The sequence below is a fragment of the Rattus norvegicus genome, chromosome 15 (genome assembly GCF_021556685.1).
Source record: "Rattus norvegicus strain SHRSP/BbbUtx chromosome 15, alternate assembly SHRSP_T2T, whole genome shotgun sequence".
NCBI classification, from domain to species: domain Eukaryota; kingdom Metazoa; phylum Chordata; class Mammalia; order Rodentia; family Muridae; genus Rattus; species Rattus norvegicus.
Window position 1 is genome coordinate 83,965,646 of NC_141548.1, and position 25,744 is coordinate 83,991,389.

General features: G+C 42.6%; 1 protein-coding gene across 4 annotated transcripts in view; it reads right to left on the minus strand.

Moving 5' to 3' along the window:
* The window catches only part of Tbc1d4 (TBC1 domain family, member 4), a 183,766-nt gene that overhangs the window by 40,111 nt on the left and 117,911 nt on the right, over positions 1-25,744 (minus strand). For all 4 annotated transcript variants that reach the window (NM_001427219.1, XM_087585861.1, XM_087585864.1 and 1 more), the window contains 4 exon segments: positions 5,156-5,275; positions 13,411-13,521; positions 13,761-13,852; positions 19,835-19,967. In NM_001427219.1, coding sequence (NP_001414148.1) covers positions 5,156-5,275; positions 13,411-13,521; positions 13,761-13,852; positions 19,835-19,967 — 456 coding nt within the window.

A 25,744-nucleotide genomic window follows, 5' to 3' on the forward strand; every position in this document is an offset into this window, starting at 1 on the left:
CTTTTAGCCGTGGCTTCTATGCCAAACCACCCATATCACAAACCATTTCCAAGAGAAAAAGAATTGAAGCCATGTGTTTTGATTCTAATGGTGTTTTATCTATACCTGTGTTATTGGTTTTTATGTAAAATAAAGGGGGGGAATGCTTTAAAAGTACCAACAGACTCAGGAATATAGTGGACATTGCTCTAAAGAGCAGAAAAGGATTAAAACTAAATCACATTTTACAGCGATGAGTATAGAGGAACCCCAAAAACAGCAACAAGCAACCAGAACACAAGGTTCTGCCTTTAATCTCTAAACATGCGGCTTTCTCAGTTCTACCACATGACGATTGGGTGACTCCTATGCCTGTCATTCTCCTTGGGCTCACGTTTCAGTGTTCATGACCTTAGCCTCTAGGAAATGACAACAGGAATCCCATCTCATAAACAAGTATATCTCACTTTGGGAAGCAAATGTGAGTTGCACTCGGGCTGCACTGAACTTAATACCTTGTAACCCAAAGCAGGAAAATGGTAAGTCGTGTGGAACGCAAACCCCTTCAGATCTGTCAGACTTCTACCAGACAGTTGGAGTGGCCAGCTTTCTGTTACATGTGAAGACCTTGTTAGGCCACAACATTTATAGCATTTGGCATCACTCCAGGACACAAAAGCTACCGTATTCACTGAGACCAAAATAGTTCAGCCTTGTCCTTGCTGAGAGCCATTACAGCAATTCGAGGCACGCAGAAGAGACACTCCAAAGTCAGTCTGGCAAGGGCTGTGCAGAGAGTACCACAGTCTAAACGGAGAGCAAGGGCAGCCCTTCCGTTTTTCTGCAAACAACAGATTTCCAGCCTACAGTGCATACCAAGGTCAGACCTCCAGTGTGGCCCTTTCATGATGCTAATCTATAACGCAACTCAGTACAGCAATGCACAGTTTATAAACAGAGAAACTACAGTTGGATGAAAATGAAACTGCCCAGCTTCATAGCCATGAATGCTGCCAGAGCCAGGTCTCACTTGCAGGCCCCTCACCAGCTACTCCATCACTCGGATGAAACTGCTTACCACATACTGTGTTGTGTTCCTGCAGCTGACATTTTGACAAACACCAATCCCCTACCTGAGATGTCAGAGCTTCAAGTATCACACGTGGCAGGAGCAGCGGCTCCTAAGCCTGAGGTGGTGTCAGTGCGAATTGGGGCGTTGCTAAAGCCCACGCTATTGGATGTGATTTCCTGGTGAAGCAGCTCTGAGTTTAGGCTAGGATTCTGTACGACACACGGGGCCCTAAATCAGCAGTTTTCAACCTGTGGGTTGAAGCCCCTTTAAGGCGGCATAGTAGATCTTTCCATTATGACTCCTAACAGTAGAAACAAAATAGTTTCGTGGTTGGGGAGGTCACTACAACCTGGGAACTGTATAAAAGGGCTGCGGCATTAGGAAGCTTGAGAACCACTGTCCTAGATGATGGAAAAGCCACTCATGCGTGTCCACACGTTAAGAATAAATGCTGTCCCCGACCATGAAGATTCACAATGGTGAGGTAAGCTGCAAATCTCCTACTGGACATCAGAATCACCTGTAAGCGTCTAGGCCAGCGGCCTTGATCCCACTTCCTATGTATTTTGGTATGCTGAGCTCTGGGTCCCACTCCCTATGTATTTTGGTATGCTGAGCTCTGGGTCCCTGAAGGGGATAGGGACGCCAAAGGAAGACCAACAGTGTCAAGTAACATGGACCCTTGGGGCTCTCAGAGTCTGAACCACCAACCAGAGAACATACAGGGGCAGGACCTAGGTCTCTCTGCACATATGTAGCAGATGTGCAGCCTGACCTTCATATGGATCCTGAACAACTCGAAGGGGGTTATCCTGAACATGGGATATGCTTTACCTGGGCTTCCTTGTCTGACCTCAGTGGAAGAGGAAGTGGCTAGCCTAGCAGAGACTTTGTAAGGGGGGGGGGGTACCTAGGCGGTTGCCACCTGCTCAGAGGAGATGGGGAGGGAGAATGGGAGAAGGCATTTGGGGGGCTGGCTGAGGCAGGGGTCAGTGAGCAGGATGTAAAATGAACAACTAGAAAAATAAAATTAAAGATGCTAGCGTATGATCATGACCAAAGAGACAGGCAGGGGGGCTCAATCCTCTTCACTGCTTACTTCTGTAAGTTCTGTTTATAAAGGAAAGGAGAGGATTACCTATGCTCTGCCGGAAAACCCTACACCCATGCACACATGGGCAATATTAGCCAGACACAGTGGGATATGAATATATACCCACCCTAATGAAGAAGCCCCACTGACTTCTAAACCCCAGACTTTCTACGGCAATTCTTTTAAACTGAGTTCTGACTTTTCTCAGGAGACCCTAAGTGTGCACATTTAAATATATGTTAGCATAACAAGATAGTTTACAGACTGTGAGTTTAGAGTGGGCTCCTAAGGTATTAAGCACATTCACTCTGGAGAGCCCTGGTCAGTTGTTAGCATATACTCACTCCCTTACAGGGCAAGTGCACCATGTCTGGTGTCATTTAATTCATGCTTTCACAGTGGCACATGACCTGAGAGGGACATAATGTTGACTTAGAGTGTGCTGTCATCCATCTTCCTTAGGGGCATAACTCAGTAAAACTTTTACAATAGAGGTCCTCATTGTAATGGTGAGCTCCTTATGCTAATAAATTCCCCCAAAAAATGCTACTTGAATGGCCTAGAATGGATGGAGAGACAGACAGATGATGGATGGATGGATGGATAGATAGATAGATAGATAGATAGATAGATGATAGATGATAGATATAGATAGATAGATGATAGATAGATAGATAGATAGATAGATAGATAGATAGACAGACAGATAGATGATAGGTAGGTAGATAGATGATAGATAGATAGATAGATAGATAGATAGATAGATAGATAGATAGAGGATAGATAGATGATAGATAATAGGTTGGTAGATAATAGATAAATAGATGATAGATAGATAGATAGATGATAGATAGGTAGATGATAGAGGATAGATAGATGGATAGATAGATAGATGATAGCTAGATCGATAGATAGATAGATAGATAGATAGATAGATAGATAGATAGAGATAGATATAGATAGAGGATAGATAATAGATGATAGATCGGTAGATAAATAGGTAAACATCATACATACATACATACATACATACATACATACATACATACATAGTCATCTGATAGTTAGAACGCATTGCTAAATGACACATACAGTACTGTTTCACAGTAACAGCAGCCAGGTTGAGCAGTACTCTAAGCACTATCTGTATATCAGTTCATTCATTCCTCACCGACCCCCAGGCAACGGGTGTGCCACTGCCCAATGCCCAGAAGACACTGAAGTGGAACAAAAGAACTCCACTCCTCACGTCTTCTTCTGCTTTCTGGTTGTTAATGGCATCCCACCACAAGGCAAGGAACTAATAAAGCAAAGTTTGCTTTTGGCTCACCACTCGAGTTCAAGGTCAGGAGGGCAGGTCCAGCCCTGACCTTCCTGCTGGCAAAGTGAAGAGGTGATGCAGGGCATCACATGGTGAGAAGGGAAGCATAACAGACCTGACCAAGCTGGCTGAGACAGCAGCCCCACATTAGAGCTAACCTATTAGCACATCAATCAACTAGCCGTATGAACAAGATGATCACCTCAGCAAGATTGCCCCTCCTATTCTCTCCTCATAGAGCTTACATTTCCCCACAAGTTTTGGATGAGATAGTCCACGGCCCCATCACAACAACGGGTAGTCTAGCTTCTGCCCGGCATGAGAAGGCTGGGATCCTTGCCACCTGACACGATGTCCACAGTGTGGCCTCTGGGGTACAACAGACACAGAGGCCATGCCTGAGCCTACTAAGGGAACATGTCAGCAAACATAAGCTGAGGGACGGCTCTCGAAACAGCACTGAACTCAGAATCGCCAAGGACCAGAAAATGGAGGATGTGTCAGGAGTCGGCACTAGCGGTATGGCTAAGCTAGTCAAGGCAAGTCAGAGGCAGCATGCAACCAAGGACAGCCACGAACGTGGTGCAGCACTATTGGCCATGTGGAAACCAAACTCCAGAAGTCAGATGTCAATCTCGTGCACATAAATCCAAGTTAAATCCAACAAAAGAGTTCCTTCTGGCTTCCCACCCTGTTCTTTGCAATTTCCTTCCCCCTGGATGCCATAAACATTAGTATAGTCGTACATATAACCATTCTCTGACTGAGACCCATTCTGCTGCATGTGGTCTCACACTCTCTTCGCTGCTCTGTGGCCACTGCACCCTGGCTACAATTAGCACCCTCAGCCTGTTCAGACTCTCGCTCCCTACATTAGGCACCTTTCTCTGTGAATGCTTGCTCCTCCCCTCCTCCTCAAATACTCAGCTAGACTTCCCTTCACAGACTACACCTTCCTTCACTAGTTACACCAGGCACCCTCTTCTGCTGGCCGCCGTCTCCTGTCTGCTGGCTCCCAGGCCTAAAACTTTATGATTCAGAAAGAGGAAACCCAAGTGCAAGGGGAAACATTTTGCTATCACTCAAATGAAACGTATAAAAGTCCTAAATCGGATACATAATTTTTTCATTACTTCATACTGTTCTTTTTTTTTTTTTTCCCGGAGCTGGGGACCGAACCCAGGGCCTTGCGCTTGCTAGGCAAGCGCTCTACCACTGAGCTAAATCCCCAACCCCCCTTCATACCGTTCTTAACATCTTGTGTCAGTCTCTAATCATGGACAAAGGAAAGGCAACACTTTAAAATACATTATGAAATATCAAAACATCAAACGTTCTTAAAGAATAGCACATCAGGATTCGATTACCCATTTCTGCACGCACATATCACTAACGAGAAATCTCTGTGTCCTGACTTCAGAGTTCAGAGGTCAGAGACCAAACTAGACCCTTAGAAGGAAACTTGTTTTATGAGATTTCTAAGACACAGTGATGCTATGTAGCCCAGGTTAGCTGCCCACTCCAGTCTTGCCTCTGATTCTCAATACAGGGATTACAAGATTACGTTATTGCAGTGTTAACCAAATTAAAATTATCTTCACAGTGCCCCTTGACAAAGTCTTCAGTGAGCCAATCATAAATAAAGCAGAAAACAGATGCTTTTACCTAAGATAGCCCAGTTTGATCTTACCCTGGAGAAGATATTTTCCAAGGAGGAAGTTAAGGACCTCTTCGCTTTGTTTTTCAGAACATCAAGCTTGAACCTCCCACCACTTGTCGAATTTTCTGGGATTGTACTATTTGAAATAATCTAGGAAAAGAGAACCAGTGAGGTTAGAATGTCAACGCACTCGAGGTTCAATGAGGCTTTAAATGAAGGCTCTGGAGTAAGCAGTTAAAAAAAAAATGCAAGCAGTCTCCGAGTCGCTCAATTAAGACGTAATAATTTAAATTCCGCTTTGTGAACACGAACATTATAAGAGAGTTTAATACTGTAAGTAATAAAAAAGATACAAATAAAACCTTCCTTCAATGTGTCTCCATTTCATATACATTTTCCCACTTCATTTCCAAAGATTAAAAGGTCAGGATGTGAGTTCTCTGCACCCAAATCCCGTGGGAGGGAGAGCTAAACCTTCAGAGAGGCAGACAAGCCTGGGAAACCAGAAGTGACTGCTCCCTGCACACACATCTCGGACGCCAGAGGAAAAAGCCAAAGACCATCTGGAACCCTGGTGCACTGAAGCTCCCGGAAGGGGCGGCACAGGTCTTCCTGGTTGCTGCCGCTGCAGAGAGCCCGTGGGGAGCACCCCACGAGCGAACCTGAGCCTCGGGACCACAGGTAAGACCAAATTTTCTGCTGCAAGAAAGCTGCCTGGTGAACTCAAGACACAGGCCCACAGGAACAGCTGAAGACCTGTAGAGAGGAAAAACTACACGCCAGAAAGCAGAACACTCTGTCCCCATAACTGACTGAAAGAGAGGAAAACAGGTCTACAGCACTCCTGTCACACAGGCTTATAGGACAGTCTAGCCACTGTCAGAAATAGCAGAACAAAGTAACACTAGAGATAATCTGATGGCGAGAGGCAAGCGCAGGAACCCAAGCAACAGAAACCAAGACTACATGCCATCATCGGAGCCCAATTCTCCCACCAAAACAAACATGGAATATCCAAACACACCAGAAAAGCAAGATCTAGTTACAAAATCATATTTGATCATGATGCTAGAGGACTTCAAGAAAGACATGAACACACTTAGGGAAGCACAGGAAAACATTAATAAACAAGTAAAAGCCTACAGAGAGGAATCGCAAAAATCCCTGAAAGAATTCCAGGAAAACACAATCAAACAGTTGAAGGAATTAAAAATGGAAATAGAAGCAATCAAGAAAGAACACATGGAAACAACCCTGGATATAGAAAACCAAAAGAAGAGACAAGGAGCTGTAGATACAAGCCTCACCAACAGAATACAAGAGATGGAAGAGAGAATCTCAGGAGCAGAAGATTCCATAGAAATCATTGACTCAACTGTCAAAGATAATGTAAAGCGGAAAAAGCTACTGGTCCAAAACATACAGGAAATCCAGGACTCAATGAGAAGATCAAACCTAAGGATAATAGGTATAGAAGAGAGTGAAGACTCCCAGCTCAAAGGACCAGTAAATATCTTCAACAAAATCATAGAAGAAAACTTCCCTAACCTAAAAAAAGAGATACCCATAGACATACAAGAAGCCTACAGAACTCCAAATAGATTGGACCAGAAAAGAAACACCTCCCGTCACATAATTGTCAAAACACCAAACGCACAAAATAAAGAAAGAATATTAAAAGCAGTAAGGGAAAAAGGTCAAGTAACATATAAAGGGAGACCTATCAGAATCACACCAGACTTCTCGCCAGAAACTATGAAGGCCAGAAGATCCTGGACTGATGTCATACAGACCCTAAGAGAACACAAATGCCAGCCCAGGTTACTGTATCCAGCAAAACTCTCAATTAACATTGATGGAGAAACCAAGATATTCCATGACAAAACCAAATTTACACAATATCTTTCTACAAATCCAGCACTACAAAGGATAATAAATGGTAAAGCCCAACATAAGGAGGCAAGCTATACCCTAGAAGAAGCAAGAAACTAATCGTCTTGGCAACAAAACAAAGAGAATGAAAGCACACAAACATAACCTCACATCCAAATATGAATATAAAGGGAAACAATAATCACTATTCCTTAATATCTCTCAATATCAATGGCCTCAACTCCCCAATAAAAAGACATAGATTAACAAACTGGATACGCAATGAGGACCCTGCATTCTGCTGCCTACAGGAAACACACCTCAGAGACAAAGACAGACACTACCTCAGAGTGAAAGGCTGGAAAACAACTTTCCAAGCAAATGGTCAGAAGAAGCAAGCTGGAGTAGCCATTCTAATATCAAATAAAATCAATTTCCAACTAAAAGTCATCAAAAAAGATAAGGAAGGACACTTCATATTCATCAAAGGAAAAATCCACCAAGATGAACTCTCAATCCTAAATATCTATGCCCCAAATACAAGGGCACCTACATACGTAAAAGAAACCTTACTAAAGCTCAAAACACACATTGCACCTCACACAATAATAGTGGGAGACTTCAACACCCCACTCTCATCAATGGACAGATCATGGAAACAGAAATTAAACAGTGATGTCGACAGACTAAGAGAAGTCATGAGCCAAATGGACTTAACGGATATTTATAGAACATTCTATCCTAAAGCAAAAGGATATACCTTCTTCTCAGCTCCTCATGGTACTTTCTCCAAAATTGACCATATAATTGGTCAAAAAACGGGCCTCAACAGGTACAGAAAGATAGAGATAATCCCATGCATGCTATCAGACCACCACGGCCTAAAACTGGTCTTCAATAACAATAAGGGAAGAATGCCCACATATACGTGGAAATTGAACAATGCTCTACTCAATGATAACCTGGTCAAGGAAGAAATAAAGAAAGAAATTAAAAACTTTTTAGAATTTAATGAAAATGAAGATACAACATACCCAAACTTATGGGACACAATGAAAGCTGTGCTAAGAGGAAAACTCATAGCGCTGAGTGCCTGCAGAAAGAAACAGGAAAGAGCATATGTCAGCAGCTTGACAGCACACCTAAAAGCTCTAGAACAAAAAGAAGCAAATACACCCAGGAGGAGTAGAAGGCAGGAAATAATCAAACTCAGAGCTGAAATCAACCAAGTAGAAACAAAAAGGACCATAGAAAGAATCAACAGAACCAAAAGTTGGTTCTTTGAGAAAATCAACAAGATAGATAAACCCTTAGCCAGACTAACGAGAGGACACAGAGAGTGCGTCCAAATTAACAAAATTAGAAATGAAAAGGGAGACATAACTACAGATTCAGAGGAAATTCAAAAAATCATCAGATCTTACTATAAAAACCTATATTCAACAAAATTTGAAAATCTTCAGGAAATGGACAATTTCCTAGACAGATACCAGGTATCGAAGTTAAATCAGGAACAGATAAACCAGTTAAACAACCCCATAACTCCTAAGGAAATAGAAGCAGTCATTAAAGGTCTTCCAACCAAAAAGAGCCCAGGTCCAGACGGGTTTAGTGCAGAATTCTATCAAACCTTCATAGAAGACCTCATACCAATACTATCCAAACTATTCCACAAAATTGAAACAGATGGAGCACTACCGAATTCCTTCTACGAAGCCATAATTACTCTTATACCTAAACCACACAAAGACACAACAAAGAAAGAGAACTTCAGACCAATTTCCCTTATGAATATCGACGCAAAAATACTCAATAAAATTCTGGCAAACCGAATTCAAGAGCACATCAAAACAATCATCCACCATGATCAAGTAGGCTTCATCCCAGGCATGCAGGGATGGTTTAATATACGGAAAACCACCAACGTGATCCATCATATAAACAAACTGAAAGAACAAAACCACATGATCATTTCATTAGATGCTGAGAAAGCATTTGACAAAATTCAACACCCCTTCATGATAAAAGTCCTGGAAAGAATAGGAATTCAAGGCCCATACCTAAACATAGTAAAAGCCATATACAGCAAACCAGTTGCTAACATTAAACTAAATGGAGAGAAACTCGAAGCAATCCCACTAAAATCAGGGACTAGACAAGGCTGCCCACTCTCTCCCTACTTATTCAATATAGTTCTTGAAGTTCTAGCCAGAGCAATCAGACAACAAAAGGAGATCAAGGGGATACAGATCGGAAAAGAAGAAGTCAAAATATCACTATTTGCAGATGACATGATAGTATATTTAAGTGATCCCAAAAGTTCCACCAGAGAACTACTAAAGCTGATAAACAACTTCAGCAAAGTGGCTGGGTATAAAATTAACTCAAATAAATCAGTTGCCTTCCTCTATACAAAAGAGAAACAAGCAGAGAAAGAAATTAGGGAAACGACACCCTTCATAATAGACCCAAATAATATAAAGTACCTCGGTGTGACTTTAACCAAGCAAGTAAAAGATCTGTACAATAAGAACTTCAAGACACTGAGGAAAGAAATTGAAGAAGACCTCAGAAGATGGAAAGATCTCCCATGCTCATGGATTGGCAGGATTAATATAGTAAAAATAGCCATTTTACCAAAAGCAATCTACAGATTCAATGCAATCCCCATCAAAATACCAATCCAATTCTTCAAAGAGTTAGACAGAACAATTTGCAAATTCATCTGGAATAACAAAAAACCCAGGATAGCTAAAGCTATCCTCAACAATAAAATGACTTCAGGGGGAATCACTATCCCTGAACTCAAGCAGTATTACAGAGCAATAGTGATAAAAACTGCATGGTATTGGTACAGAGACAGACAGATAGACCAATGGAATAGAATTGAAGACCCAGAAATGAACCCACACACCTATGGTCACTTGATTTTTGACAAAGGAGCCAAAACCATCCAATGGAAAAAAGATAGCATTTTCAGCAAATGGTGCTGGTTCAACTGGAGGGCAACATGTAGAAGAATGCAGATCGATCCATGCTTATCACCCTGTACAAAGCTTAAGTCCAAGTGGATCAAGGACCTCCACATCAAACCAGACACACTCAAACTAATAGAAGAAAAACTAGGGAAGCATCTGGAACACATGGGCACTGGAAAAAATTTCCTGAACAAAACACCAATGGCTTATGCTCTAAGATCAAGAATCGACAAATGGGATCTCATAAAACTGCAAAGCTTCTGTAAGGCAAAGGACACTGTGGTTAGGACAAAACGGCAACCAACAGATTGGGAAAAGATCTTTACCAATCCTACAACAGATAGAGGCCTTATATCCAAAATATACAAAGAACTCAAGAAGTTAGACCGCAGGGAAACAAATAACCCTATTAAAAAATGGGGTTCAGAGCTAAACAAAGAATTCACAGCTGAGGAATGCCGAATGGCTGAGAAACACCTAAAGAAATGTTCAACATCTTTAGTCATAAGGGAAATGCAAATCAAAACAACCCTGAGATTTCACCTCACACCAGTGCAATTGGCTAAGATCAAAAACTCAGGTGACAGCAGATGCTGGCGAGGATGTGGAGAAAGAGGAACACTCCTCCATTGTTGGTGGGATTGCAGACTGGTAAAACCATTCTGGAAATCAGTCTGGAGGTTCCTCAGAAAATTGGACATTGAACTGCCTGAGGATCCAGCCATACCTCTCTTGGGCATATACCCAAAAGATGCCTCAACATATAAAAGAGACACGTGCTCCACTATGTTCATCGCAGCCTTATTTATAATAGCCAGAAGCTGGAAAGAACCGAGATGCCCTTCAACAGAGGAATGGATACAGAAAATGTGGTACATCTACACAATGGAATATTACTCAGCTATCAAAAACAACGAGTCTATGAAATTCGTAGGCAAATGGTTGGAACTGGAAAATATCATCCTGAGTGAGCTAACCCAATCACAGAAAGACATACATGGTATGCACTCATTGATAAGTGGCTATTAGCCCAAATGCTTGAATTACCCTAGATCCCTAGAACAAACGAAACTCAAGACGGATGATCAAAATGTGAATGCTTCACTCCTTCTTTAAATGAGGAAAAAGAATACCCTTGGCTGGGAAGGGAGAGGCAAAGATTAAAACAGAGACTGAAGGAACACCCATTCAGAGCCTGCCCCACAGGTGGCCCATACATATACAGCCACCCAATTGGACAAGATGGATGAAGCAAAGAAGTGCAGACCGACAGGAGCCGGATGTAGATCGCTCCTGAGAGACACAGCCAGAATACAGCAAATACAGAGGCGAATGCCAGCAGCAAACCACTGAGCTGAGAATAGGTCCCCCGTTGAAGGAATCAGAGAAAGAACTGGAAGAGCTTGAAGGGGCTCGAGACCCCAAAAGTACAACAATGTCAAGCAACCAGAGCTTCCAGGGACTAAGCCACTACCTAAAGACTATATATGGACTGACCCTGGACTCTGACCCCATAGGTAGCAATGAATATCCTAGTAAGAGCACCAGTGGAAGGGGAAGCCCTGGGTCCTGCTAAGACTGAACCCCCAGTGAACTAGACTATGGGGGGAGGGCGGCAATGGGGGGAGGGTTGGGAGGGGAACACCCATAAGGAAAGGGAGGGGGGAGGGGGATTTTGCCCGGAAACCGGGAAAGGGAATAACACTTGAAATGTATATAAGAAATACTCAAGTTAATAAAAATAAATAAATAAATAAATAAATAAAAAAAGTCAGGATGTCAGTTTTTCTGCTGTTCAGTGACTACTGCCATCCCTTTCCAAAGTGTCTGTACTGTGTCCCCATCATGGGGAAAAGTAAGTTTCAAGGAGCAGAAAACTCTGTAACCTCTGCTGCAATCTAACGAAGCCTCTGTTAAACTCTGTTTTCGAGGCTGGAGAGGTGGCTCAATGGTTAAGAGCACTGGCTGTTCTCTCAGAGGACCTGGGCTCTGATTCTAGCATATCCGCAGGAGATCACAGTCTTTCCTAACTCCAGTTCTGGGGAATCCAGTGCCTTTTCTGACCTCTGTGGTTATCCCATGCCCACACATGGACAGAGAGACACACGTGCAGGGAAAAACAATCATATAGACAAAATAAATAAATCTGAAACAACAAGAACAAACCCTCCATTTTTATTTGTATGTGGTCATGTACTTCTCAGATTCATAAAGCTCCATCATCGGTGACATGAATCAATGAGGTGTCCACAGTCAGGTGCTCTGTGTATTTAATGCCATCACAGTCCTCTGCTGACAGGAGAAGGTGAAGCTAGGGGAAACCCTGAGAGGAAGCCCCGAAGCACTAGATGAATGTGAACTGTGTTGATGTCAATGCTAAGAAGAAAGGTGCTGTGTTTTAGGGGAATTCATGTCCTAGGCAAATTTAATGTCACACAAAGGTCAGGGAAAACCAAAACTGAAAGAGTAGACTAAGCTGCTGGCTTCAGGCCAGCAGGAGCTCCCAAAGGGCCACACCTGATCACCCCCTGCATCTCTGGAGGGGAGGGTGAGAGGGCTTAGCTAGTGAGGAGTTTGTGCATGCCTGACCACCCGAGTTAGACTCAGGGGAGATTCCTGGGAGGAGAGAACTGACTCCTGCACTCTCCTCTGACCTCTGCACTCATGCACACTCAAAAAACACAAAATGTACCAAAGACTGAGGCGTAGCTTTGGCTACAAAGCTAGGCACGGTGATATGAGCTTCTAATTCTGCCCCCAGGGAGGCTGATGCAGGAAGACTTGGAGCTTGGGGGAAACCCGGGCTCTGTCTCAAATATCTCGAGACCAAAATAAGGCAAAAGGTGCAGTGAGATACAAACCCACGACTGATCTGTGTCCTTAGGAGGTGTGCACGTAGGGACCTTCTGATGGTGGACTAGTGGTGTTTGTTTGTTTGTTTGTTTGTTTGCTGGTTTTGGTTTGTTAATCGCTGTGCAGCTGAGGGTTTGTTCAAAGCTATGGACTGAGACATGCCGCCCTTCAGTTTATGGCAGAAGCAGGCATGCACGAGAAGGACTACTGTCCAAGTTAACATTCGGATAAAACAGGCGTAGAAATGTGTAAACAAAAAAAATCATAGGTCGATGTCATTTTAACATTCATTCATTCACTATACATTGTGAAATACATGGCTGCCTTTCTTTCCACCCCAAAATACCAAATTATTCTACATTTTGAAGCTATGACGATTCTATCTATCTCCGTGTGCTGACGTCTGCTAAATTTTCCCGTAAACTCCATAAACGCTGTGTTTTTCTAAGGCACAGTAGGCTTTCACCCTAGCAAAGATGAGAGCCCAAAGGAAAGAGTTCTCTCCCACGCCTTGTGTGGCCTTTAACTACATTTGTGAATGAATGCAGACAGACATAAACCAAGGAGGAGGTCTGGTCTCACCGCCTGGCCTTCCCCGATGTGCACGTGGGTCTTCTGCTTGGCTTCACAAAGCTGCCTCAGGTGCAGAATCACAAGTTCATTCTCCTCCTGGTCGCTAATGGGCTTCATTTTCTGTTGAAAACATGAGGGGAGAGCCGAGTAGGGCAAGCCAGTCTCTCTGCTCTTGGTGTAGCCTCGGCTAGATTTATACGTCTAGAGGATATATAGAAAGGCCACTTTCCCATACTGCTAGCCCTGTGAGGCTAGCACATCACAGGAGATCACAGGCAATGGAATGAAAATAAGAATCCAGTGACTGGATTCAATGTCGCTCCTGATGTTTATTATAGGAGGTCTGTGGATAGTGTTACCTGAACCCGTTCAAAGATGTCAGCTTGCTCATTATCCGTCAGTGAAGAGAGATGCCTCTGGATTACCAGCTTGGCTCGAGGCGGGTAGAGACCTAAAAGATAGGGGATGCATGAGGTAGTGGCTGGCTGCAGAGGCCTAAGCGCACGTCGGCCATTATCCTCCCCCCACCCCAGCTGGCTCCTAACTTCAGTCTTCTCAAGAAGAGGACCCTGCAGCATGGCAGTGAAAAGAAAAAAACCTGGTGGCAAACCACGACACCTAAACCAGCACAACCCATGGTAGACTTAGACGAAGAATGGCTACAAAGAATCCTTAAGGCTACCAGGCAAGGCCAGCTTCCACTCAGTAAACTTGCAAACCAACCACTGTGAGAACTCCCAAGCGAACTCCCATGGCAGCCCGGGGCCTGTGTTAGTTGGAAAGTTGGGAAAGAAAGTCAAGGCTTTGCCACAACTGCTCAGCTAACTATCATAAACATAAATTAACAGTAACATTGAAATATGAAACTACTGAAACGGGTGATTTCCCCACCCCAACCCTGGGCTTTCACTTAAATAGAATAAAACTTCATTTAGGACAATTATTCCGTGAAATACTTTACTTCTCTGAATTGAGATATGTATTAATCTTTCCATTGTTTTTTCATTGTCATTGCCGTTGGTCAGACAGTCTCATTTTGTAGCCCACGTCAGCTCCAAATCTTGTCACCTCAGCCATCTCTGTGCTGCGTAGCGTACCTCTCTCTCCATGTGTGCTAGACCATAAATTCCAGCAAATATTCCACACACGCAAACATAGTTTACATTAAGCCCTTGGAGAATCGTCTCTATAAAGAGGTTTCTATGAAAGTTTAATAATTCATAGTTACAATGATCAAGCGAGCATCCACTGTAAAGAAACAGGTTACCTGTCACTGTAAGCATTGCCACTGTACTTGGATTATAAAGGAGCCATCTGGCTATATATAACATATAGTAAGATTTTAGATGGACTAGCAGTTTTCAAAGATGATTTGGTACTGAGCAAGATGGTACCTGCTGCCAGGTTTGAACCCCAGAAACCAAATGGTAGGAAGTGAGAAGTAACCCGTACAAGTTGTCCTCTGACCTCCACACATGTGCTATGGCACACTAGAAACCCCATACCACTAGACATTACAACTAAATAAATATAACTTTAAAATGAAAAGATGGCATTGCAAGCTTCTCCCTCTCGGGCTGTGGTAATATAGTCTGAGTTGGCAAGCCATGATTTTAGTATTTCCCATGCATCCGTTACTTTTACTTACAATGATTAAGACAGAGTCGCTGACTAACAATACGTCCTTAGGACTTAATTCGGTATGGCAGAGTTTAAGTACAAGCACTGCCAGGTTTTATAAGCCTACTGTTAGGTTTTCTAACTGCATTTCTAAGGAAAACACAAAGTGTCAGCTAACTGAAGCAAAGCAATCTGTGCGAGTCTTAGCCGTGTGCGTGGGTGGATGTTGGCGGGGTTCTCCTGTGCAAGCGCTGGGGAAGACAGAGGTTGATGTTGGGTGTCTTTTCTTTCTCCTCTTCCACCTTAGTTTGGAATGTCATTTCAGTTTCAGTTCGACTGTCTTGCTATCTGTCCCCTAAGACACAAGACACATCAGTCTCTGCTCCTTCCACCCCAGCGATGGGCTAGCAGGCTCCCGCCACTGTGCCTACCCTTTGTAAGTGTGCCAAATGTGGGGTCCTCACGCTTACCCTGTTTACTCTCCACCCACCTAGCCACCTCCTCGGTCTCTACATTTTAGTTACTCTTGGAAATTACCCAGATCTCTGCAGATAGCCTGGCTAGAATTTGTTTCATGACTACAAGGATTCGTGCAGAGCTGGCTTCCACAGGCTTGGCTACAACTGCTCCTGTTGAAATTCACAGGACAGGGACAAGGACAGTAACTTCTCATCCCCTCCTTTCTCTCTGAAGCATGTGCAAGATTCTGTAGAGAGTCACAGAGAGAATGCTGAAATCCATTTAGATGGTAAGAAGCACTCACAAGCATGGCTTCTTATGTATTACAAAGGCCCCTGAGGAGGCTCTCAGATGACATTATCATATTAGTCCTCAGATGATATTTTATCATGATTCTCAGATGAGATTTTATCATATTGGTTCACAGATGAGATTTTATCATTGATTCTCATCCCTGTGTGAATAGAGAAGAAGCTTCAATGCTGCATGCAGACTGTGGAATAACAAAGCAAAGCATCAGAACTGGATCAGAATTGATTGGGCCAGAATTGGATCCTGGATGTATTAAAAAAAAAAAAAACCTGGCGAAGATCAATGAAGGCTTTTATTTGGATGACTTAATGTCGATGTTCACTTCCTGTTCTGAGCACTGGGCTGTGCTACAGAAAGTGTAAGTGCTAGCGACTAAGAACACTCCATGGCCGTTCTGTAAAGTCAAACAGTCAAAGACGTTTCAAATGTAATACATGTATTTTTCCCATGCGGGTTCTAACTCTTACGCTACCAATTTCTGCTGGTCAGTAAATTAGGTTTGCATTTACCAGGATGTAGCCAGACATGATGGGGCATACATTTAATTCCAGAACTCAGGAGGTGGAGGCAGGAGGATCTCTGTGAGTTAGAAGCCAGTCTGGTTTACATAGTGAGTTCCAGGACAGCCAGGACTACATACAGACCCTGTCTCATAAAAAGGAAAAAGGAAAAAACCCCATGTCAGGTCCAGTGTCTCTTTTTTTCTGCCCTTGGATCAGGATACAGCCCTCAGCTACTCCTTCTGTGCCTGCGTGTTCCCACCATGTTCCCCGCCATGATGATAACGGACTAAACGGTAAGCCAGCCCCAATTAAGTGCTTTCTCTTGTAAGAGCTGCTGGGGTCATGGTGTTCAGAGCAATGAGACACTGGCTGAGACAGGAAGGTTTCCAGTACCAGCCATGATTTCCTTCTTGTGGACAGGATCTTAAGGGCAATCAGAGAGCTGTTGGTCATCCGCAAGGTATGTGAACCACCCAGGCAGTGGCTTGAAAATGGCTTCCTCAGTTACCTCAGAAGTTTGCCCTTTTTCTTATACGTAGAGTTTTGACAAGTTTGGGAGCCGATCTGCCTAGCATGGACTTCCAAATAAGCAGTTGCTGCTAAACACTTGGAATGAGTAGGTCCAGGTTGTTGGAGATTACTTTTATAATGTGTTTTATATGTATTTTATTTTATTTTATTTGTATTCGAATACGGTTATTCCATCTTTCCAGAATGAAAATGTTTTTCTGTTTTAATCGTTTCTTTTTTTGGGGGGGTGGGGGAGGTTGGTTTGTGTACACTGAGGACTTTCTTGGATCCAGCCGGAATATCTTATGAATAGATAAGTGGACGGGATCTCTCTCTCCCTGTACAGTTAACTAATCCTACAAATCACCTTCCATGTACATTATAATGCTCCCTTCACCAGCCCCACAAACACACACACACACAACACACACACACACACACAACACACACACACACCACACAACACACACACACAACACACACACAACACACATACACACACAACACACACACAACACACACACATAACACACACACAACACACACACACAACACATACACACACAACACACACACACAACACACACAACACATACACACACACAACACACACACAACACACACACAACACACACACACAACACATACACACACAACATACACACACAACACATACACACACACAACACACACACAACACACACACAACACACACAACACACACACACAACACACACACAACACACACAACACACACACACAACACACACACAACACATACACAACACACACACAACACACACATAACACACACATAAAACACACACAAAACACACACACAACACATACAACACACACAACACACACAACACACACACAACACACAACACACAAAACACACACATAACACACACATACACAAAACACACACGACACACACAACACACACACAAAACACACACACAACACACACACAACACACACAACACACATACAACACACACACAACACACACACAACACATACACACACACAACACACACACACAACACATACACACACACACAACACACACACAACATACACACAACACACACAACACACACACACAACACACACACACAACACATACACACACACACAACACACACACAACACACACACAACACAGACAACACACACACACAACACACACAACACACACAACACACATACAACACACACACAACACACACACACAACACATACACACACACACAACACACACACACAACACATACACACACACACAACACACACACAACATACACACAACACACACAACACACACACACAACACACACACACAACACATACACACACACAACACACACACAACACATACACACACACACAACACACACACAACACATACACAACACACACACAACACACACATAACACACACATAAAACACACACAAAACACACACACAACACATACAACACACACCACACACAACACACACACAACACACAACACACAAAACACACACATAACACACACATACACAAAACACACACGACACACACAACACACACACAAAACACACACACAACACACAACACACACACAACACACACACAACACATACACAACACACACACAACACACACATAACACACACATAAAACACACACAAAACACACACACAACACATACAACACACACAACACACACAACACACACACAACACACAACACACAAAACACACACATAACACACACGACACACACAACACACACAACACACACACACAACACACAACACACACAACACACACACAACACACACACAACACACACACAACACATACACACACACAACACACACACAACACACACACAACACACACACACAACACACACACAACACATACAACACACACAACACACACAACACACACACAACACACAACACACAAAACACACACATAACACACACGACACACACACAACACACAACACACACACACAACACACAACACACACAACACACACACAACACACACACACAACACATACACACACACAACACACACACAACACACACACAACACACACAAAACACACACACAACACACACACAAAACATACAACACACACACCACACACAACACACACACACAACACACACACACACTTTAAGTAATAAACATTCTTAAAAAATCACCTTTATAAACTTTAAGACCTGAATATCAGCTTGGAATAGTTTTAGATGCTAGAGTTGTATGGATAGTCAATAAATCTACACTGTCGCACATGCTTGCTTGGTGCCTGTGGGATAGAACTCACAACGAGAATCCACAGTGACTCCATCCGCCTGACTGGAGTTTGCCCTGTTTCCATCCATTACCTCATCCACACCAGAACTGCAAGTCTTCGTTCATGTGCCTGTCTTCTCCTCTAGAATGAAAGGTTTCTGGAGGCACCGTGTATGTCAAACACGTCTGTACCCCCAGCACATCCTGCCTGGTCCACAGAGGACAACTGACCAGTGTTACTAGATAGCATCTCAGCTCAGATTTAAAAAACAAAAAACTTGCTTCATGATACCCTTCCATAACTTAACTCTTCCAAGGATCTTAAAACCCAAGCAAGTTTTGCTACAGTTCTCAACTTTCAGAATAAAGGAATCTATCGCCAAGTGAGAGAGAGAACAAAGGAAATAATGAACATTCTTTAGAGAGTTTGCGTCTCTCCCCTCACTCAGCAAATGTTTGCTTGGTTCCCACTGTGCACATATATAACCGGTCATAAGAACTGTGGGAAACACAAGCTCTTGGCTTGAATTTGCCTTCAGAAGAAAAGGGAGAAAGGCCAGCATGCAGAGGCGACTGATAGCACAGTAGAGTTTGACTAGGCTTGAGAAATGCTCTGGGGGGTTCTTGTTCACGGCGAAACAAAGAACTATTCAATGACAGTGGGGACTTCAGTGTGTCAAGATGCCAAAGCAAACTCCTCTCATGCCAAGGCCACGTTCTCTGGTACCTTCGATTCTCTCACAGAGCTTATGCAAAGAGTGCATGGGGCAGGCCTCACACAGCTTGATCTGCGTCTTGGCGCTCTGCAGTGCAGCGGCCGTGCTGAAAGCTTGCTTCAGAGTCAGCATGACCTCATCCACCTACAAGAAGAAACAAAACTGGTGTCTATAAAAATTGGCTTTCACGGAAACGTTAAAAATAAACCAACAGCAATGCGAGCCTTTATTGATAGCTGACTAAATGATAAATAATAGAATTCTGATGACTAACAGAGCTGGCAGAGAATGAACAGCAAGTCCTGAAGTCAGATCTTTCATCCACATAATTAAACACTAGATGAAGTAAGACCATGGCAGTCTGTGGCATAGAATACGGATCTATTATTGGATTGCTATTTTCAAGTCCCACGGGCAGCTACACTATCACAGACAGTTTAATTAGCAGATCAAGTCTTTGCTTAATTAAATGACTTATCAGATAAAACATCTCTTTGGAAGGTTCCTTGGGTAGATATTGTGAACAATAATTTAGAGTCAATGTTCAATTGTGTTAATAGGCACCCTATTCTTCTAGGTCGTTCTAGAAACTGTAAACAAAGCGTGGTTTGGGGGAAATCTATGAATTCTGTTGGCCTTGTGGTTACACTGTCTGGTTTATTACCATCCTACTTATAACCTGTGATTCTAAGTTCTTGCATCGAATCCTAAGAACTGGCTCACACTGTGGGGCCAGCGGCCCAGAATGGCCAGCCATTTTCTGCATTGCTCTTGAACTGGGGCCAGCATTTGAAACAACTGTCTAGTATCCTAGATAACTCTTTTGAAGTAGTTCTTCATCTTCCTCAAGCTTCAGGAGTTTCTCTGTGACATAATCACTAATGGAAGGGAAGATGTCCCGACACGTGGTAGGATTCTGGTAAAAGTCCAAAACCTTCACGGCAGAGATGTTGGATCCCAGTGGTCTCATCCCAACCAGATCTGTAGGCAAAACCTCCATTCAGGAATAGTACAATATGTTTTCACTCTCTTCCTCTTCTTCCTCCTCCTCCTCCTCCTTTTCCTCCTCCTCCTCTTCTTCTTCTTCCTCCTCTTCTTCTTCTTCCTCCTCTTCCTCTTCCTCTTCCTCTTCCTCCTCCTCCTCCTCCTCCTCCTCCTCCTCCTCCTCCTCCTCCTCCTCCTCCTCTTCTTCTTCTTCTTCTTCTTCTTCTTCTTCTTCTTCTTCTTCTTCTTCTTCTTCTTCTTCTTCTTCTTCTTCTTCTTCTTCCATAGCTGAATCTAAGAATAAGTCGCTGTAAAAGAATATTAATCTACTTCTTTATTGGAAGGGAAGAGGAACCTGGGATACACAAAAGGTTTTCTAGTCCAGTAAAGCTAAAAGGAGACTTCAAAAGTCAAAGCCGTCAGCCATCCTTGTTGGGCATAATGATGTGATGAGCCTCAGAAAAGCACAGGAATAACTTTACAACATTCTATAGACATGGATTTTCCTAAAACTGTCACTTTATACTGCAATTAAAAATAAAAAGCCCCCATTTTTAGAACTAAAAATATTTAATGCCTTTGCATCTTTATTTCATTTACTTTCCTATTTAAAAGAAATTTAATTATTTGTGCCTATGCTCCTTTATTCTATTTCTCTTTTCTCATTTATGTTAAAGACTGAAGGGGCTGTCCATGGATTTAGTAGTAACATGTTGTGTGTGTATATATATATATATGTGTGTGTGTGTGTGTGTGTGTGTGTGTGTGTGTTCCTTAAATGTTTCTTGTGACGCATTTCCTATAGAAATATTGGATGTCTGTTTTCTCTTTATTTCCAGATGAAACAAGAAGCCATTTCAATGTGACTGAAATGTGACTACTAACCTCTCTTTGCCACAAATACTACAAATACTACTATTACTATTAAAACTTCCATGTAACATTCAAAATATTACATATTTCCTCTTCTAAAACCCATCGCTTTCTCAGACAGCCTATAAATTCTGCCACAAGGTTAGTGCACTTAAAAATTGCAAATCAGAGCATTATAACTACAAGGAAACCATCACCGGTCGTGTCAAAGGGGCAAAAGCAAATGGACAGGCAGAGATGTCAGTCAGACGAACAAAAAGCAAGCTTCCTTGGCAGTCACTGCCTGGCACAGTTCCCAGCTCTCCAAACAGCATGGGATCAGATGGAGAAAATTTACTCACATTAATAATAAGACAATCTATAGTGAAGATAATATCTGGAGATATAATATACCAAGCTTAAGTGTTATATTATTTTTGGGCAAAAATAACTGAAGGGCACATAGTTATCTTTTGCTAGAAGCACCTTGAAAATGTTTTCAAGGTACCCAATGAATACTAGCATTCTAACAGCTGCAAATAGAAGGTAATGCCCAGGTAAAGATGCTAACTAGTTACACGACGGCACCGTCCCTGTACGTGTTAATGTAAGCCTCTGAAGCACACCCACCTGTGTTTGAATGTTCATGCCCCTGTACATTTGCCCAGTCATGTCCATGCCTCCTGCTCTGAGGCCAAACAATATCAGTACTTGTATTTTTCTTCACATAAAAACTCCTATAAATTAGTTCTGTTTCTCACAACATCAGTCTGTCTTCCTCACCACCTTTCACAGAACCTCCAAACTGGACTCTGTCCTTCATCCATTCTCCACACATTGCTTGTTCCCCATATGTTAAAAATTTATTTTTTTATTCACATCAGATATGAGAGAAAGATAACTTCTAGTATATAAACCTCATTCTTCAATCAGTATACCAATATTTTACTAGGAATATTCTTATTATATCACTAAAGGTTAGTTCACAGAAACTCTAGAACAAGAATAGCATAGATCATTTTCTTGTTAACTTAGTTTAATTACACTGTAACTGAATATTTTCTATGTGTGTTTGGAGTTTACAAGGGTTATTAGTATATGGAACCTTTCTTGACATTCTTTCAATCAATTTGGAGAAAGAACTTTGAAGAAATGATGTTTTCTATAAAACTTAAGCATTTGTGAGACAATATTAACCTCCTCCCTAGGGTAAGGTGGGAGAAGCCAGAAGGGAGCATCTCAAACAGTGCATAGCCTAGCAGGACCTGTCCTACAACTGTTAGGTTCACAAACTCATTGAAACTGTTACAAAGAAGCAAAAGAAAATGGTAACTATGTAGAGTTGGTGTTCCAAGAAGACCCGTCAGCATGTGCGATTTGCTAACCTTTTATCTTCTACAACTGCCAAGCCAATCGCTTGTCAAACTGCTCTCACGGGTGTTACTGCCTTGACTCTTCCCGTCTGTTCTATTGGTCAGGGTTGGGTCTCGATTTCCCAGCCACGACTTCACAGGAAGCGCATGTTAGATTTTCCTTCTGACTTGCAGTTCCGATGCCACATGTTTTGGTTAAGAATCTCATTGATAAAATTTGAAGAGAGGATCCTTAAAAGATCTTCTTAGCCTGGATCTCGTCATAAAAATAACGAGACCCAAACGAAGTCTGACAGTGCCTCGCAGAACAAGAAGGCACAGGCACACAGCGTGGTCGGTGGCACCAGCCAGAGTATGGATGTGGAAAGGCTGCGTATCCCACATCTTCTCACTATTGACAGTTTCTAAAACAAACAAAACCAACTAAGCCCTAAAAATTAAATAAAGCCTGAAAACAAGACCATAATTAAGTGGATTTTACCAAGTTCTCCCTCCAGAGCAAGGGATTCAGTGAGCACTGCTGATTGTCCCTGGACCAGGACAGCCTCTGACCTCATGGCAATGTGATCATTCTGTCATGGAAAGGTCAAGAGGAGCCTGCCTAACTGAAGAGCCATGAACAGGGTGTGTGGAGCCAAGCTTCAGGCTGCCCACTGTTAGCATCTAAGGACAACTCCCTCAAAGTTCACACCTAGCCCCTAACTGGAATCTGTTTACCTGGATAGGTACATGGGATATTTACTAAACAACATTAATTATCCAGAGGGAAAAAATGAAGCTCAAATGTTGCTGGGGACAACATACAATGACAGGGACTGCCAGCAGCAGGCCGGGATGGAGCCATCTCAGAAGCCCATGGCAGCTCCTTGTAAAGTAGGGTGGCGTCTGGGACCTTGAGAAGCAGGAGACACATCCCTGCAGGGGACCCGCCATCTGAAATAAGAGGCTGCCTGCAGTAGGCCGGGATGGTGACATCTCAGTAGCCCCCGGCAGTTCTTTGTAAAAACAGGTTGTTCTCATTTCTCCTAACCTTAGCCCTGGACAATGGCTGTATAGATTTCATTTGTGCACCACTGCCTTTCAGTTGGCCGTGGTGTGCATAATTATTCTATTATATCTGACTTTCCTACTTCTTTCTCCTTCTGCTCTGGTGAATTCTGTGAAACTAGATGTTCCTTGATGTAACGATTCTTAAACAATTGGAAACTGAGGCATAGGGGCACAGCATAGCACAGCCCTAATGGCCCAGGTGCATGCCCTGTGTTCTCATCTTGGAAACAATGTAATAACTGCACAATGGTAGCTCCAGATTAATGCTTGACTTGCAAAGAATCTTTAAAGAAATTACTAGAAAATGAAATAGAGCCAACATTGGGACCCTAAGAAAGGAAAAAGTTATTGAACTTAGGAATTAAGTTTTATATAACATTTAAGAGTGGTTCCTGGATAAGGAAGTATAGAATATATAAAATTATATACTAGTAAACTAAGTCAAAATACTGGGACTCTTACCAGAGTCATTGTGTGCAAGGAACAGAAAGTTTGCGGAACCACTGAGTTAAGGGTTAACTTGATTCTTTCTGGCCACTGCCTGGCAGTTTAGGCTATGTCATTTATTAGTAGAGCTTCACAGGAAAATGCAAGTAGTTGACCTCAGAGCTTTGAGCTCTGAAGTATAATAGGTTAAAAGTTAAAGTTTAAATAATGATAAGTTTACAGTTATTATTATTTTGGTCACAGGCCTGGGAATAGGGGAAGCTTGAAACTTTGGGGAACAATTGTAATTCTTAGTTCTTTGTGGGATGTGGTTATTCTTTTGAATTTGATTTGTCAATGACTATACAATGTCTTTTTTTTCTACCTACTTTTGAATTATCAATAAAGGACTGGGACAAGAGAAAGGCTGGAGAGCATGAGAGAGAGAATGTGAAGAGTGAATGAGAGAGTAAATGAGGGAGAAAATGTCAAAGCGAGTGAGAGAGCATGAAAAGAGAATGTGAAAAGTGAAGAGAGAATGTGAGGTGTGTATGAAGATTGTGTGTGTGAGTGAAAGGAGAGTGTATGTGGTGCATGTGAGATATATGTGTGAGGTGTGTATGAAGAGTGTGTGTGAGAATGAAAGGGTAATAAACAGGGGTGTGCATGAGTGTGGGAGTTCGAGAAAAGAAAACTGCAATTTAAAAAAAAAAGCAGAGTGCACAAGAGAATGCAGAGTGTGTGCAACCCCAAGCTGAGAGAGAGAGAGAGAGAAAGAGAGAGAGAGAGAGAGAGAGAGAGAGAGAGAGAGAGAGAGAACTTTAAGTCTTGAAATTGCCTGTCAGTTTGTACCCAAAGAGTAGTCTGTGTATATTTATTATGTGCCTTCCAGATATCCCTGCTTCCAGTTGAGAACCCCAATCCTATGTCAAGGCTGGACCCTGGCAAAATATAAATTTCTAGACTAGGAAACTGCCAAGGAACAGGCATTTCATATTCCCTAGAGACAAAGCTGGAGACCCAGAGGGCAGGGGACAGAAAGCGTTGATGGGCCTGCTTCCTCCCAGGTCTTCGGTATCTCAAAGTCCTTGCCAGGCATGTGAAGGCCAGAGTTAAGTGTAAAAAGCACCAGAAAGCAGGCAGGAAGTGTGGCCTGAGACCTTGTGTATGGGGGAACACAGGCAGAAGTGTGTGTCTAAGAAAATTGGGGTGATGGGTTGGAATTTAGCTCATTGG